The sequence below is a fragment of the Seriola aureovittata genome, chromosome 1 (assembly GCF_021018895.1).
Source record: "Seriola aureovittata isolate HTS-2021-v1 ecotype China chromosome 1, ASM2101889v1, whole genome shotgun sequence".
In the NCBI taxonomy this organism is placed as follows: Eukaryota; Metazoa; Chordata; class Actinopteri; order Carangiformes; family Carangidae; genus Seriola; species Seriola aureovittata.
Window position 1 is genome coordinate 11790533 of NC_079364.1, and position 18520 is coordinate 11809052.

Here is an 18520-nt window from a genome sequence, read left to right on the forward strand (position 1 = left end):
GTCATAGTATAGTATGTCATAAAAAATCCTACTATCATAAGGTATAAAAATGTCATAGTACAGTAGGGTATAAAAATTTCATATTATATTAAGGCATAATTTCTCATGAAAACGTCATAGTATAGTAAGGCATAAAACGTTATAGTATAGTAAGGCATAAAATGTCATAAAAACGTCATAGTATAGTAAGTTATAAAATGTCATAGTATAGTAAGGCATAAAATGTCACAGTATAGTAAGGCATAAAATGTCATAAAAACATCATGGTGTAGTATGTTATAAAAAATCCTAGTACCATAAGGTGTAAAAATGTCATAGTATAGTAAGGCATAAAATGTCATAAAAACATCATAGTATAGTAAGGCATAAAATGTCATAGTATAGTAAGGTATAAAATGTCATAGTATGGTAAGGTATAAAAACATCAAAGTTTAGTAAGGCATAAAATGTCATAGTATATTAAGGCATAAAATGTCATAAAAACGTCATAGTATAATAAGGTATAAAATGTTATAAAAAAATCCTAGTATCATGAGGTATAAAAATGTCATAGTACAGTAAGGCATAAAATGTCATTGTATAGTAAGGCATAAAATGTCATTGTATAGTAAGGCATAAAATGTCATAAAAACGTCAAAGTATAGTAAGGCATAAAATGTCATGGTATAGTAAGGCATAAAATGTCATAAAAATGTCATAGTATAGTAAGATATAAAATGTCATTGTATAGTAAGGCATAAAATGTCAAAAAAACGTCATAGTATAATAAGGCATAAAAACATCAAAGTATAGTAAGGCATAAAATATCACAGTATAGTAAGGCATAAAATGTCATAAAAACGTCATAGTGTAGTATGTTCTAAAAAATCCTAGTATCATAAGGTGTAAAAATGTCATAGTACAGTAAGGCATAAAATGTCATAAAAACGTCATAGTATAGTAAGGCATAAAATGTCATACAAACGTCATAGTATAATAAGGTATAAAATGTCATAAAAAATCCTAGTATCATGAGGTATAAAAACGTCATAGTATAATAAGGCATAAAAACATCATAGTATAGTAAGGCATAAAATGTCAAAAAAAGGTCATAATACAGTAAGGCATAAAATGTCATAAAAACGTCATAATATAGTATGTCATAAAAAATCCTAGTATCATAAGGTATAAAAATGTCATAGTACAGTAGGGTATAAAAATTTCATATTATATTAAGGCATAATTTCGCATGAAAACGTCATAGTATAGTAAGGCATAAAACGTCATAGTATAGTAAGGCATAAAATTTCATAAAAACGTCATAGTATAGTAAGTTATAAAATGTCATAGTATAGTAAGGAAGAAAATGTCACAGTATAGTTAGGCATAAAATGTCATAAAAACGTCATGGTGTAGTATGTCATAAAAAAATCCTAGTACCATAAGGTGTAAAAATGTCATAGTGAGGTATGAAAATGTCAAAGTAGGGGTGTTGTGTGGTGTAGTGGTCTAAGCTGGCGCCCCATGTGTAGAGGTTGCAGTTGGCCCCGGTTCAAATCCCACATCAGACGGCCCTTCGCTGCATGTCATTCCACCTCTATCTATCTCTAGCCCAAAAAATATACTTTTAAAAAACATCAAAGTATAGTAAGGCATAAAATGTTAAAAAAATGTCATAGTATAGTGAGGCATAAAATGTCATAAAAACATCAAAGTATAGTAAAGCATAAAATGTAGTAGTATAGTAAGGCATAAAATGTCAAAAAGACATCATAGTATAATAAGCCATAAAAACATCATAGTATAGTAAGGCAAAAAATGTCACAGTATAGTAAGGCATAAAATGTTATAAAAACGTCATAGTATAGTAAGGCATAAAATGTCAAAAAAACGTCATAGTATAACAAGGCATAAAAACATCATAGTATAGTAAGGCATAAAATGTCATAGTATAGTGAGGTATGAAAATATCAAAGTAGGGCCGTCGTGTGGTGTAGTGGTCTAAGCAGGCGCCCCATGTTTTTTGCGCCCCAAAAAATATACTTTTAAAAAACATCAAAGTATAATAAGGCATAAGATGTTAAAAAAAGGTCATAGTATAGTAAGTTATAAAATGTCATAGTATAGTAAGGCATAAAATGTCACAGTATAGCAAGGCATAAAATGTCATAAAAACGTCATAGTACAGTAAGGCATAAAATGTCATAGTATACTAAGGTATAAAAACTTCAAAGTAGGGGCGTCTTGTGGCATAGTGGTCTAAGCAGGCGCCCCCATGTGTAGAGGCCACAGTCCTCGCTGCAGTTGGCCCCGGTTTGAATCCCGCATCAGACGGCCCTTCGCTGCATGTCATTCCCCCTCTCTCTCCCTCCCCATTTCCTGTCTCTCTCCACTATACTGTCAAATGAAGGCATAAAAAAGCCCAAAAAATATACTTTTAAAAAACATCAAAGTATAATAAGGCATAAAATGTAAAAAAAAATGTCATAGTATAGTGAGGCATAAAATGTCATAAAAACATCAAAGTATAGTAAGGCATAAAATATCATAGTATAGTAAGGTATAAAATGTTATAAAAAAATCCTAGTATCATGCGGTATAAAAATGTCATAGTACAGTAAGGCATAAAATGTCATAGTGTAGTAAGGCATAAAATGTCATAGTGTAGTAAGGCATAAAATGTCATAAAAACGTCAAAGTACAGTAAGGCATAAAATGTCATGGTATAGTAAGGCATAAAGTGTCATAAAAATGTCATAGTATAGTAAGGCATAAAATGTCATAGTATAGTAAGGCATAAAATGTCAAAAAAACGTCATAGTATAATAAGGCATAAAAACATCATAGTATAGTAAGGCATAAAATGTCACAGTATAGTAAGGGATAAAATGTCATAAAAACGTCATAGTGTAGTATGTTATAAAAAATCCTAGTATCATAAGGTGTAAAAATGTCATAGTACAGTAAGGCATAAAATGTCATAAAAACGTCATAGTATAGTAAGGCATAAAATGTCATATTATAGTAAGGTATAAAAATGTCATATTATAGTAAGGCATAAAATGTCATAGTATAGTAAGGCATAAAATGTCATACAAACGTCATAGTATAATAAGGTATAAAATGTCATAAAAAATCCTAGTATCATGAGGTATAAAAACGTCATAGTATAATAAGGCATAAAAACATCATAGTATAGTAAGGCATAAAATGTCAAAAAAAATGTCATAATATAGTAAGGCATAAAATGTCTTAAAAACGTCATAATATAGTATGTCATAAAAAATCCTAGTATCATATGGTATAAAAACATCATAGTACAGTAAGGCATAAAAACTCATAGTATAATAAGGCATAAAGTGTCATAAAAACGTCATAGTATAGTATGTCATAAAATGTCATAGTATAGTAAGGTATGAAAACATCAAAGTATAGTAAGGCATAGAATGTCATAGTATAGTAAGGCATAAAATGTCATTGTATGTAAGGTATAAAATGTCAAAAAAATGTCATAATATAGTAAGTCATAAAATGTCATAAAAATGTCATAGTATAGTAAGGCATAAAATGTCGTAGTATAGTAAGGCATAAAATGTAAAAAAAATCGTCATAGTATAATAAGGCATAAAAACATCATAGTATAGTAAGGCATAAAATGTCACAGTATAGTAAGGCATAAAATGTCATAAAAACGTCATAGTGTAGTATGTTATAAAAAATCCTAGTATCATAAGGTGTAAAAATGTCATAGTACAGTAAGGCATAAAATGTCATAAAAACGTCATAGTATAGTAAGGCATAAAATGTCATATTATAGTAAGGTATAAAAATGTCATATTATAGTAAGGCATAAAATGTCATATTATAGTAAGGTATAAAAATGTCATATTATAGTAAGGCATAAAATGTCATAGTATAGTAAGGCATAAAATGTCATAGTATAGTAAGGCATAAAATGTCATACAAACGTCATAGTATAATAAGGTATAAAATGTCATAAAAAATCCTAGTATCATGAGGTATAAAAACGTCATAGCATAATAAAGCATAAAAACATCATAGTATAGTAAGGCATAAAATGTCATAAAAACGTCATAGTATAGTATGTCATAAAATGTCATAGTATAGTAAGGTATGAAAACATCAAAGTAAGGCATAAAATGTCATAAAAACGTCATATTATAGTAAGGCATAAAATGTCAAAAAAACGTCAAAGTATAATAAGGCATAAAAACATCATAGTATAGTAAGGCATAGAATGTGATAGTATAGTAAGGTATAAAAACATCAAAGTATAGTAAGGCATAAAATGTCATAGTATAGTAACGCATAAAATGTCAAAAAAACGTCATAGTATAATGAGGCATAAAAACATCATAGTATAGTAAGGCATAAAATGTCACAGTATAGTAAGGCATAAAATGTCATAAAAACATCATAGTATACTAAGGTATAAAAACGTCAAATTTGTGGCGTCTTGTGGCGTAGTGGTCTAAGCAGGCGCCCCATGTGTAGAGCCCACAGTCCTCGCTGTAGTTGGCCCCGGTTCGAATCCCGCATCAGACGCCCCTTTGCTGCATGTCATTCCTCCTGTCTTTCTCCACTATACTGTCAAATAAAGGCATAAAAAAGCCCAAAAAATATACTTTTCAAAAACAAGTATAATAAGGCATAAAATGTTAAAAAAAAATGTCATAGTATAGTGAGGCATAAAATGTCATAAAAACATCAAAGTATAGTAAGGCATAAAATGTAGTAGTATAGTAAGACATAAAATGTCATAAAAACGTTAATGACGGCCCTTCGCTGCATGTCATTCCCCCTCTCTCTGCCTCCCCATTTCCTGTCTCTCTCCACTATACTGTCAAATAAAGGCATAAAAAAGCCCAAAAAATATACTTTTAAAAAACATCAAAGTATAGTAAGGCATAAAATGTAAAAAAAAATGTCATAGTATAGTGAGGCATAAAATGTCATAAAAACATCAAAGTATAGTAAGGCATAAAATGTAGTAATATAGTAAGACATAAAATGTCATAAAAATGTTAAAGTTTAATAAGCCATAAAAACATCATAGTATAGTAAGGCATAAAATGTCACAGTATAGTAAGGTATAAAAACATCAAAGTATAGTAAGGCATAAAATGTCATAGTATAGTAAGGCATAAAATATCATAGCATAGTAAGGCATAAAATGTCATAAAAACGTCATAGTATAATAAGGCATAAAAACATCATAGTATAGTAAGGCATAAAATGTAAAAAAAAACGTCATAGTATAATAAGGCATAAAATGTCATATTATAGTAAGGTATAAAATGTCAAAAAAATGTCATAATATAGTAAGTCATAAAATGTCATAAAAAACGTCATAGTATAGTATGTCATAAAAAATCCTAGTATCATAAGGTATAAAAACATCATAGTATAGTAAGGCATAAAATGTCATAATATAGTAAGGCATAAAATGTCATAAAAACATCATAGTATAGTATGTCATAAAATGTCATAGTATAGTAAGGCATAAAATGTCATAGTATAGTAAGGCATAAAATGTCATAGTATAGTAAGGTATAAAAACATCAAAGTATAGTAAGGCATAGAATGTCATAGTATAGTAAGGCATAAAATGTCATAAAAACGTCATAGTATAGTAAGGCATAAAATGTCATAAAAACGTCATAGTACAGTAAGGCATAAAATGTCATGGTATAGTAAGGCATAAAATGTCATAGTATAGTAAGGCATAAAATGTAAAAAAAACGTCATAGTATAATAAGGCATAAAAACATCATAGTATAGTAAGGCATAAAATGTCACAGTATAGTAAGGCATAAAATGTCATAAAAACGTCATAGTATAGTAAGGCATAAAATGTCAAAAAACGTCATAGTATAATAAGGCATAAAAACATCATAGTATAGTAAGGCATAAAATGTCACAGTATAGTAAGGCATAAAATGTCATAAAAACGTCATAGTATAGTAAGGCATAAAATGTTATAATATACTAAGGTATAAAAACATCAAAGTAGGGGCGTCGTGTGGCGTAGTGGTCTAAGCAGGCGCCCCATGTGTAGAGGCTACTGTCTCTCTCAACTATACTGTCAAATAAAGGCATAAAAAAGCCCAAAAAATATACTTTTAAAAAACATCAAAGTATAGTAAGGCATAGAATGTCATAGTATAGTAAGGCATAAAATGTCATAGTATAGTAAGGCATAAAATGTCAAAAAAACGTGATAGTATAATAAGGCATAAAAACATCATAGTATAGTAAGGCATAAAATGTCAAAAAAACGTGATTGTATAATAAGGCATAAAAACATCATAGTATAGTAAGGCATAAAATGTCACAGTATAGTAAGGTATAAAATGTCAAAAAAAAATTAATAGTATAGTAAGGCATAAAATGTCATAAAAACACCATAGTATAGTATGTCATAAAAAATCCTAGTATCATAAGGTATAAAAATGTCATAGTACAGTAAGGCATAAAATGTCATAGTATAATAAGGCATAAAATGTCATAAAATGTCATAGTATAGTAAGGCATAAAATGTCATAAAAACACCATAGTATAGTATGTCATAAAAAATCCTAGTATCATAAGGTATAAAAATGTCATAGTACAGTAAGGCATAAAATGTCATAGTATAATACGGCATAAAATGTCATAGTACAGTAAGGCATAAAATGTCATAGTATAATAAGGCATAAAATGTCATAGTATAGTAACGCATAAAATGTCAAAAAAACGTCATAGTATAATGAGGCATAAAAACATCATAGTATAGTAAGGCATAAAATGTCATAGTATAGTAAGGCATAAAATGTCATAGTATAGTAAGGTATAAAATGTCAAAAAAAAATTAATAGTATAGTAAGGCATAAAATGTCATAAAAACACCATAGTATAGTATGTCATAAAAAATCCTAGTATCATAAGGTATAAAAATGTCATAGTACAGTAAGGCATAAAATGTCATAGTATAATAAGGCATAAAATGTCATAGTATAGTAAGGTATAAAATGTCAAAAAAATGTCATAGTATAGTAACGCATAAAATGTCATAGTATAGTAAGGCATAAAATGTCATAAAAACGTCATTGTATAGTATGTCATAATTAATCCTAGTATCATAAGGTATAAAAACATCAAAGTATAGAAAGGCATAAAATGTCATAGTATAGTAAGGTATAAAATGTCAAAAAAATGTCATAATATAATAAGTCATAAAATGTCATAAAAAACGTCATAGTATAGTATGTCATAAAAAATCCTAGTATCATATGGTATACAAACATCATAGTATAGTAAGGCATAAAATGTCATAGTATAGTAAGGCATAAAATGTCATAGTATAGTAAGGTATAAAAACATCAAAATATAGTAAGGCATAGAATGTCATAGTATAGTAAGGCATAAAATGTCATAAAAACGTCATAGTATAGTAAGGCATAAAATGTCAAAAAAACGTCATAATATAATAAGGTATAAAAACATCATAGTATTGTACGGCATAAAATGTCATAAAAACATAGTATAATAAGGCATAAAAACATCATATTATAGTAAGGCATAAAATGTCATAGTATAGTAAAGCATAAATTGTCAAAAAAACGTCATAGTATAATAAGGCATAAAAACATCATAGTATAGTAAGGCATAATTTCTCATTAAAACGTCATAGTATAGTAAGGTATAAAATATCATAGTATCATAAGGTATAAAAATGCCATAGTACAGTAAGGCATAAAATGTCAGAGTATAGTAAAGCATAAAATATCATAGTATCATAAGGTATAAAAATGTCATAGTACAGTAAGGCATAAAATGTCAAAAAAACGTCATAGTATAATAAGACATAAAAACATCATAGTATAGTAAGGCATAAAAACATCATAGTATAGTAAGGCATAATTTCTCATTAAAACGTCATAGTATTGTAAGGCATAAAATGTCATAAAAATGTCATAGTATAGTAAGACATAAAAACGTCATAGTATAGTAAGGCATAAAATGTCATAAAAACGTCATAGTATAATAAGGCATAAAAACATCATAGTATAGTAAGGCATAAAATGTCATAGTATAGTAAGGCATAAAAACATCATAGTCTAGTAAGTCATAAAATATTATAGTATAGTAAGGCATATAATGTCAAAAAAATGTCATAGTATAATAAGGCATAAAAACATCATAGTATAGTAAGGCATAAAACATCATAGTATAGTAAGGCATAAAATGTCAAAAAAACATCATAGTATAATAAGGCATAAAAACATCATAGTATAGTAACGCATAAAATGTCATAAAAACGTCATTGTATAATATGTCATAATTAATCCTAGTATCATAAGGTATAAAAACATCAAAGTATAGAAAGGCATAAAATGCCATAGTATAGTAACGAATAAAAACATCATAGTATAGTAAGGCATAATTTCTCATTAAAACGTCATAGTATTGTAAGGCATAAAATGTCATAAAAATGTCATAGTATAGTAAGACATAAAAACGTCATAGTATAGTAAGGCATAAAATGTCATAAAAACGTCATAGTATAATAAGGCATAAAAACATCATAGTATAGTAAGGCATAAAATGTCATAGTATAGTAAGGCATAAAAACATCGTAGTCTAGTAAGTCATAAAATATTATAGTATAGTAAGGCATATAATGTCAAAAAAATGTCATAGTATAATAAGGCATAAAAACATCATAGTATAGTAAGGCATAAAACATCATAGTATAGTAAGGCATAAAATGTCAAAAAAACATCATAGTATAATAAGGCATAAAAACATCATAGTATAGTAACGCATAAAATGTCATAAAAACGTCATTGTATAGTATGTCATAATTAATCCTAGTATCATAAGTTATAAAAACATCAAAGTATAGAAAGGCATAAAATGCCATAGTATAGTAAGGAATAAAAACATCATAGTATAGTAAGGTATAAAATGTCATAAAAATGTCATAGTATAGTATTACATAAAATGTCATAGTATAGGAAGGCATAATTTCTCATGAAAACGTCACCGTATAGTATGTAAAAAAAAATCCTAATATCATAAAGTATGAAAATGTCAGAGTATAAGAAGGTATTAAATTATACAAAAACAGGTATAAAATGGCATAAAAACATCATAGTAGCTTACAGTAAGACATAATATAGCATACTCATAGTATAGTAAAGCATAAAAACGTCTACACACGTCTATCTGCTACATAGATTTACTTGTCAAGCCTGCCCTTTAAGCCCCTTATTATTGGCCCTAGCAATTGAACAATTATGCATCACAATTAAACCATTTTGGACGGGTGACAGGGTTGTTGTGTCCCTATCAATGTTGACACCAAACCTACGCCCTTGATAGAAATACACATGTTTTTTAAACTGTTCTTAATTTTTGTGACAAACTGCTGAAGCCTATCCCATATGCTGTTTCAGGTAGATGGATACAGCAGATGAAAGAACAAAGTGCATGTGTTTAATCTTATGTTTCAGTGCAGGAGGTTTGGTCCTGGAGGAGCGATTGAACAGACAGGAAACGATGCTCAGTGATAAAGTTTATGATCAGACATCTGTGATCAGCCAGCTGGGTCTACTGCACTGTTTGTGTGTGTGTGTGTGTGTGTGTGTGTGTGTGTGTGTGTGTGTGTGTGTGTGTGTGTGTGTGTGTGTGTCGTATGCCTTACAGTAGAAGCTTTATAGAAGAAAAGTGTTTCACATCATTCAGATTTGGGTTTATTGATCAGTGATCACATTCTTAGGCTTAATTTACAGATCTGTTTGAATGTGCAAGATTGTTCCTTGCTGTGTGTGTGTGTGTGTGTGTGTGTGTGTGTGTGTGTGTGTGTGAGTGGGTTTCAGTTTGGGAGAATTAGATTGACCTTGCTGGTACAAAAGGCCGTCCCTCTGTCCTGTACATTGCCTCTTTCCCCATAAATTACCAACAAAGCACCTCTGTGTTGGCAGAGCAAGAGGCCGTACATTTCCTTTATCGTTCTGCAGCCCTGACACTGCAGACGAGGACACACACCAGCAGAGACACTAAGCTTACATAAACTTTGACTTCAATCTGGATTTTGCCTTTATATCATACAAATTCCAGCATATGAATTAATAAATAAGAAAAAAATATTAAAGACTCAGGATAATTAAATTACGATATTCTGACACAATATTGCAAAAAAGTAGAAAGTAGATTTAGAAATAAATGTAAATATGTCAATAAGTGATCAATGATATGTCCTCTGTCTTTATGTTTACCTCTGTAAACTTTGAGTTTATTGTTATTTTTAACAACTTAAATAAAACAGAATGAAATACTGGAAATTTGCAAATTCAAGATTTCCACATCAGATTTACCATTTATTAGTGGCTTTATTTCTTGATTCATTTTTATTTGACTAATTTTTCAACTTTTGTGCATTTACTTATTGAGAATTTTTTTATTTGAATAAGAAAAGTGTCAGAAATGTGTTTCCAAGTAATGGAAAGACACTTAGTAGCTGTGCATTCAAATAACACAAAACACAAACTGATAATCTCATAACTGTTTTGATGCTTATTTATTCTGATGTGGTTACTTTTTCTTTCTTCCAAGATTACTTCTCATGACCGTATCCTCCTTTTTTTCTTCCCATACATTCTCTTCATCCTCTTCCACCTCTCCTTAAGCTCATGGCAGCCATCATCTTCATCAGTATCGGAGTCATCGCGTCTTTCTTCTGCGCCATTGTGGACGGGATCATCGCTTCAGAGTTCATTGTAAGTTTTACATGTATTCATGTGCCTTTTCTTTTCTTTTTTTTTTTGTCTGAACAAACTCTGACACATTCACACACCAATCCGAGACTGGCACAGACACCATAGTAAAATCAGGAACTTTGTAGATGCAATCAGACAGATTTGACTCTGGACATGTGAACCAGATAAACTCATCTCAGTGCCGGACCTGCAGAGAGCGGCTGGGTCACCTGAAGAGCTGAAGGAAACATTCAGCACAACAGGGATGATTACATGTGACCAAAAATTATCCACCCACTGTAAACTCTTGTATTCTGATGCAAAAAAACATACAGTAAATATGCAACAACCAAAGTCAATTACATTAAAATAAAAACATGTTTATCTTCATATCATATTTGAACAGAATAGAGAATAGAGAATATATTTTCCATGATTTGGTGTACACACAGTAATTGGTAAAACATTAGAAAAAAAAAGGTTGGGAAATAAGGTGTTTACAATTTTCTATAAAGAGTAAAAAAAACAACCACATTATATTACAGCCCCAACCTTATTCTTACTGTGTAATGTAAAATGTACATTGTAGTTGCATTCACTAAAAGATGTATTCGTTTGTAGGAAAAAATACAATATAAAAGAGGGGAGCTCAGTTCCACTCACACTACAGAGATTTATTATCAAGTGTCAAACAAAAGCATTTATTTCTCCTTTCCTCTAAAATGGCCAGTAGTTACTCCCTTGTCCCCATAGGTCCAATTATTCTAGTTTTCTTCTACTGTATCTGTATTTAAGTACCAGTAACAACTGCTAACTATGGTATTAGTACCTTATTCATACAACGCAATGGCAGTGTAAAAGCTCAGGCTGTTTTATAGTTTCACCCAATATTTTGGAATATATTTTTTATTGAAATTTACTGTATCACATAAAATGCAATTCCACAAATATTGTTTCCCTCTCTCTCCTTGCCACTACATATACATCTGTGTCAACTATTACATAATGTTTGTATTTAATAAGTAGCAGCCTCAAGAAGTCAAAAAGCACTTTCATAATCTGTCACTTTATCAGCACGTTGTCTTTCTCTCCAACAGTAAAACTCCAGACTAAATTTATATGTGTGTCATTATATTTGCACAAATATCTGCATTTGTTTATGTGGGAACTGAAAATGCAGAGAGGTCAAATAAGGTCATTGTCGCTTCCTCACTGGATACATCAAATGTTTGGATACACACACACAAACACCTGAGTTTGTCACATCAGCCTACTGAATTTTAATGAGTATCTTAATGAGTACGGACCAGGAACAGTGGACCTCCCAGCACCTGGCCCTGAGTCACTGATATTGATCAGCAGTGCTATCAAACCCTTGCAGATATATTTCTTTTGTGCTCACGGGACAGTAAAAGTCATATTTATTGCACCTCCAAGGCTTTGGACAATGAAAATGATTTTATTACCGTTCACATTATATAAAGTCCAGTGATGTTTAGTGCTGGAGGTTTTGCAGTCCGGTGCAGTGGACGCTTTTGAGGGCAAGAACATGTTGTAAACCTTCACTGCTGCAGTGACAGAGAAGCAGGAGGAGGATGGACACATGGTTCAAATTCACACACATGTAACTTTATAGGACACAAAAGGGAAAGTATATAATTCAATTCTTTAAATCATAGAGATCTACTCTAAAGAAAAACAGCTGTGCTGTATGACAAGTGGATTAACTTGTACTTCAGTCCCTGTATAATTGTGGCTTATGTATTTAACAAGTCTTCTCTCTTTCTGATCTTTCTAACACACTCACACATACAGGACATTAGACCCTTGCAGGAGGACATGTGCGACTTCTATGCCAGTGGATCGGGCTACGCCTACGACAGCTACTACACAGAGGTGATTCTCATACACACAGTATACAACAAAACTGAGTACACCTGTGTGCAATATGACTACAATGTTACTGTGTCATCTTACAATAATTGTCTTATTTTTAAGTAGAAGTATAGGGTATTTGATTAGACTACATTGAATACAGGCCCTGAAGTACAACCTAACTGCAACAAGAGCGAGTACACAGCAAGGTACAAGGCTAAATGCATGAACAAGACTATAAAAGAACCTGTGAACATCACATCAGCTTCCTCAGTTTGGGTTGTGTCTAATGCAACATGGGTCCACATAGTACAAGAAGAGCCAAATTACCAATAAGAGAGGACGCAGTGGTCGTCCTCGAAAAATGACATATGTTATTTACACATCCTTGTACTGAAAAACAGACGGGTAAATGTTTCTGACTCAGCACAAGGATGGATCATCTGTCAGTGACTGATCCGGCAGCTGCATGAGTGCAAAAGCTGTGGGGGATAAGATGACATTTATAGATAAAAAATAAAGGCCGACATACAAAATATGGCAAAAATAAATGACTGGAATCACACTAATGGAGGGTGTACTGACTTTTGTTACAGTCAGTTTTTTAATATGGACCTTTCCTTATAGTTTAATTAGTCCAACATTTGTGCTTTTCAAATGAATTTGGCTTCATTCTTCTCATTCTTTGTCTAAAAACGAATATAATTGAATTAAATGAAAAGGATTTCTAATTACTTAACATTTTAGTCACATTGACCAGGGGTGTACTCAGTCGTGTTGTATGCTGTAATGTATATACACTTCATATACCACCTGACATTGTCTGCACTGTATAAGTCCCCTAACCTGTGGTTTTTATTCACCTTTAGTTGTAGTCTTCTTCCTCCTCCACACTGCTTTACCTTTGTGTCTCAGTTGTTGTCTTTCAAATGGTGTAAATGATGATTTGAATGCATTTTAAGGTTAATATAGGAATATATTGTTCTTCGTTGAAAGTTTCACATAGTGCGTAATGACATCTAGTGGTCAGATAATGTTACTGCACAGATTTACTGACAGCAACAAACACTTGTCATCAAACCAAATTACAAGCAAACAGAGAATCTGGATACATGTTGACATGCAGTCAGTTACTTTCCGGTCATGTGTTTCTTTCTCCAAACTTGTATCAGTTCCATGAGGTTAATAAAACATAATACAAATGAGTGAAACTCTGAGAATATTTGAAGTCATCAAACCTCACTGACTCTGCAGGTGACGTGCCGTTCATTCGACAAAGCATGCAAGCTGAAACTGAGGAGCAACACCTGCTACTGCTGCTACCTGTACAACTGTGAGAGGTGAGCGACAAGGAGTTCACAGGCTAAAGCACCAACTTAAGGCTGAAAAGGTTCTTTGCTGTCTGTGAGCAATAAGACATATCTATCAAGTGACTTCCTACTATTCATAGCGAAGTGAGAAAAAAACTTTGAAGACCAACTGTGATCACATGTCTGCTCAGAGGAGGAAATAGAGATGTAGATTAACCATCCATCAGCTATACTGGAAGAGCTTAATTATAAATGACAGCAGGGCCTGTGGAAAATCACTGTCCTGGATTTCTGTGCTAGCTGCCAAAATTGCATGTACAGTCTGTGCTGCTGGAAAATCACTCTTACAAGACACACACAGGCTGACATGGATCATGTGATTTTGGCACTTCCTTGCCTTGCGGAGGTTTATATTTTTATCCTTCCAAGATTTTGAAGGAAGGAAGAATATGAAGGATGGAGAGCTTCAGAAAAAGTATTTTCCTGCTTGCAACCATAGCATCACTCAGTCATTAGCTGATAAACAGCTGCCTGGAAGTTTTAAAATGTAATAGAGTGAGTGATGGACAGTGTGCGGTGCTCTTTGTTTTCTTCCTTGTCTGGAAGAATTGAAATGAAAACACCTGTGATATGAAGTGGAAAGTGGTGTTCATACAGTGGTAATCATTAAATCAACAAGAGCTGAACTCCATTGATCATCATCTGTTCCAGTGATACACTTGAATGAAACATAACCATTAGTGATACTAATTACACCTGTGCACCTCCTGCTGTGACAGGTCAAAATATCAGCTGTGAGGGAGGTATACATGCTTTGTGATTTATAGCAACTACAATACTGACCAGTGCTCTTCTCTTCTTCCTCCAGCACAGAGTACCACACACAGTACTATGAGTTCACTGGTGTCAGCAGCTGCTGGGATGTGATCCACTTGTACCGTCTGCTGTGGGCCTCAGTGGTGCTCAACGTGATTGGCTTGTTCCTGGGTATTATCACTGCTGCCATCCTCGGAGCATACAAGGACATGGTGAGCTGGAGTTCCTTTATAAATCTTTATAGACAAGAAGTTAGACATGATGTAAAGGCAGACTGAGTCCTGAGCAAAATAAAAACCTTGTAGTATTACATTGATGATGAAGGCTTTTTATTATGCTCAATACAAGTTACCTTTCCTTATTGCCCACAGGTCACACAGAATAACAAGCTGTTTTGTTGCCTCTGTGTAAACCATCAGGAAGTGTCATTACAATAATTTTTAATAATTCAATAACCACAAAACTTGAACTTATAATGTCTCACTAGAGCTTCTTTCAAAGCTCCCTAAAGTTTAGATTTTTCACTGAAAGAGGAAGCACCCTAAGCTGAATCCGATCACTACAATTCCTGAATAAACTCATGAGATTGAATTGTCGAAAATAATCAACTGAACTGACTTTGCTGTATACTGGCATTTTTAATGTTTTTTTTTTTTTTTTAATAATCTAACCTTATTTTTTATCTGTATTGCTCACACTTGAAGGAACTCCAAACTCAATCTAAAATGCAGTTTTTCTGGCATGAAGCGCAGTCTAATAATCTGTTTCAAAGACATGAAAATCTATGATTTTATTGTGTTAATTTTAATGGTTCTGATTTTATTATTATGGTTCCTACAGTACAATAGGCAGCTGTCATACCTCTTATAAAATGAAGTGTGTGTGGTTCGTGTGTAACTGGGACACACTCACTGACATTTGCATTCCAGCTTCCTTTGATGATTTACCATCTTATCCCAAACATGTTTGCTGTTTCTTGCAGCAGAAGCCGACTCCTCAGATGGCTCCCAGCCCGGCACCGCCACCCCACATCCTGTACAACCCGACCCAGCACATGCTCACCTACGCTGGCTTCTGTCCTTCAGGACAGACTCTGCCTGCCTACCCTAACTATCCAATACCAGTGCAGGTGGGGGCCAGAAACAAAAAGAAAAAAGAAACATTCAGTGAAAAACACAGTAGGAAAAGCACAGGTGTAAATAATAAAATGAATGTTGGCTGAATTCCATTTAGCTGCTTTAGTTTCAGGGTCATGATATCGTACACTTGTGGTTTCACTGTTACACTGTCATGGCTCATCGGGGAAATTAAAAAGAACAGAGCTATTGGTAATGTTTTTAGTAACACTCATGTTTTACCTGCTGCGACAGGTAAAAATGTCTCCTGTGAAAAAATACCTATTTCACATTCCATTCTATTAGTTTGGCAAACAGATGAGTATCACTGGCTCAAATTTATTTTTGCTGCACTTGCACAGCTGTTCCACTCTAACATCAAAGCACTTGACCCGAGAGAAAACTATTAATCTGCACTGCTGCCACGTCACATGGATACACAGATGGATACCTGCAAAACTTGTGTGAGGATTTGCTACTTTTTCCAGTCTTACTTTGTAGTAAACTGATTATCTTTGGGTTTTGGACAGCAGGACAAAATCTGAAAACAACACCTTATATTCATTATTCACTTTCTGATGTTTTAACGACCAAACAACTGACTAACAACAATAAATACAATAAAACTGGCAAAACACCCTCACAGACCCACTGGCACGGCTGTAGACTGTGATGGTGATCATCCAAGAGCCTGTTGAGAACAGGAATGCCTGATTGATGGGCCATAAACTGAAGCATGACCTCTGCTGTAGTTGTTAAATAAGCCAACCACCCTTATTCAGGAGATGCATTGGTTTATTTATATCATAGTGACTTTGTTTGAAATGTGTAAAATTTATTATTGATGGTGTCTAATCTTTGCTGATATTTCTATGGCTGCTACCAGAGAACCAAACTACACAAATCAAAGTAAAAACCACACCTCACATAAAAATGTAAGAAATAATTTCAGGTATCTTTGGCTCTACTTCCACATACTGCAACAACCTACCACTCCCTGTCTCTTCTCCTCTCCCTCAGCATAACAACAACTACCAGGCACCTGCTACACCCCAGCTAATCCCTGAGGGAGGCCTTACCTCCACCTCCTGCCCGTCTGATGAGAACCAGCAGCCCTCTCAGGCTCCCACCCAACCACAACCTCAGGGAGCCAACCAAGAACCAGGAGGCTTCATGTTGACTCCCAACGCTCCTGTCCTCTATGGATCCTCCTACAGCCCCTTTGAGAAACCACCTCCTTACGCCTGCTGAGGTCTCAGAGAAACATATGGGGCATGTTGGAGAAAAAACATTGATCTGGTCAGACTGAATGTAGCACAAGACATTTCATAGGTGACCTTGTAGATGGAAAACACTCAAGTGAGCATCACAATTCCTGATTTAAATGTTATGTATCATGTGTCTGATGGATTCAAACTGAAGTGAGACAGATTTATAGCTATTTAGTGTGATTGTATAGACATAATTAAGTTATTTCATGTGTATTCATTAAACGGAAACAGTCCTGGAAACACGCGTATTTTCTTCCGTGCTATAAGTTAGATACCTCTGTCACACCTACAGGTAAATATGAAGCTACAGCCAGCAGCTGTTAAGCCTAGCTAAGCTTAGCATTATGACTGGAAAAAGAGAAACAACTGGCCTGGCTCTTTCCAAACATAACAAAATCTGACCACCAGCAAGAAAGCGAGTAAGCGTATTTCCCCAATTGTCCACCTTTTCCGTCAAGCCTTAAGCTGGCCTTCAGATGTTACATAGGTTTATACACTTGACTGTGATCTGACATTTGTTTCTGTTAAACCTTGTGCTGATTGAATTACAGCTGTATTGTGTTTTTATCTCACTATGCTAACTACCGTACAAGCAATTAAAAGGGCTTTCTTGAAATGTGAACTGGAGTAAATGATGCTGGTGTTGCTGTTACTTTGCTTAATCATTTAATGTGCACCTTATAGTTAATATAGCCTACTGTATATATTATTGATAATGCATGCTAACTGCTGTGAGATAGGAGTATATAGCTGTTACTGCTATGAAATACATTATGTATTAAAGAGGCACCTATTAGAAATCCCTACATTCACTGATGCATAAAAATAGATGTAGAGTACAGGCTTCAGCATTTTTCGAAATACGCTTATTTGTTTACCTGCCAAAAGTCAGATGAGAATATCAGTACCACTTTTGTATTTGTATGGTAAATAAGAAGCACCAACACGTGAGTAGTATCAATCTTATCTCTAAGCAAGAAAGTGAATTTCCAAAAAATATTGAAATAAACATTTAAAATCCCACATTTAAAAATATCACCAGTAGTACTTTTACTAACAGTACCAGTTGGTTTCACTGCATTGTTTCACTTTGAATCAAGACTATGTAACTTTTAACTTATTAAAGAATAAAATAACAGTCTTCCTCTTAGAAAAGGTTGAATTCATAAGCTATAAAACATAAGTGGAGCAGGGGGGCGGCTTATGGGGCTTCAGCCCCTGATGTTTTCCCAAAAGCCTTGAATCTTATATGAAGTTTATAATATAACTTCAACTTGGTGTCATTTCCTCTCTGACTGGACTGGCAAATCAGTGGAGCTCTATTAGTACTTAAATGAGGAAATAGCCATTTATAGGTCACCCGACCACTCGCTGAGCATTCAGGCATGAAG

General features: G+C 33.2%; 1 protein-coding gene across 1 annotated transcript in view; it reads left to right on the top strand.

Moving 5' to 3' along the window:
- LOC130170758 (transmembrane protein 255B) overlaps positions 1–18072 on the top strand; it is a 28188-nt gene extending 10116 nt beyond the window's left edge. The window contains exons 4-9 of the mRNA XM_056378364.1: positions 10674–10763; positions 12558–12638; positions 13872–13957; positions 14796–14955; positions 15726–15872; positions 16879–18072. Of these exons, the coding sequence (XP_056234339.1) occupies positions 10674–10763; positions 12558–12638; positions 13872–13957; positions 14796–14955; positions 15726–15872; positions 16879–17109 (795 nt within the window). The 3' untranslated portion in view covers positions 17110–18072. The remainder of the gene's footprint in view (positions 1–10673; positions 10764–12557; positions 12639–13871; positions 13958–14795; positions 14956–15725; positions 15873–16878) is intronic.
- Positions 18073–18520: the final 448 nt, after the last annotated feature.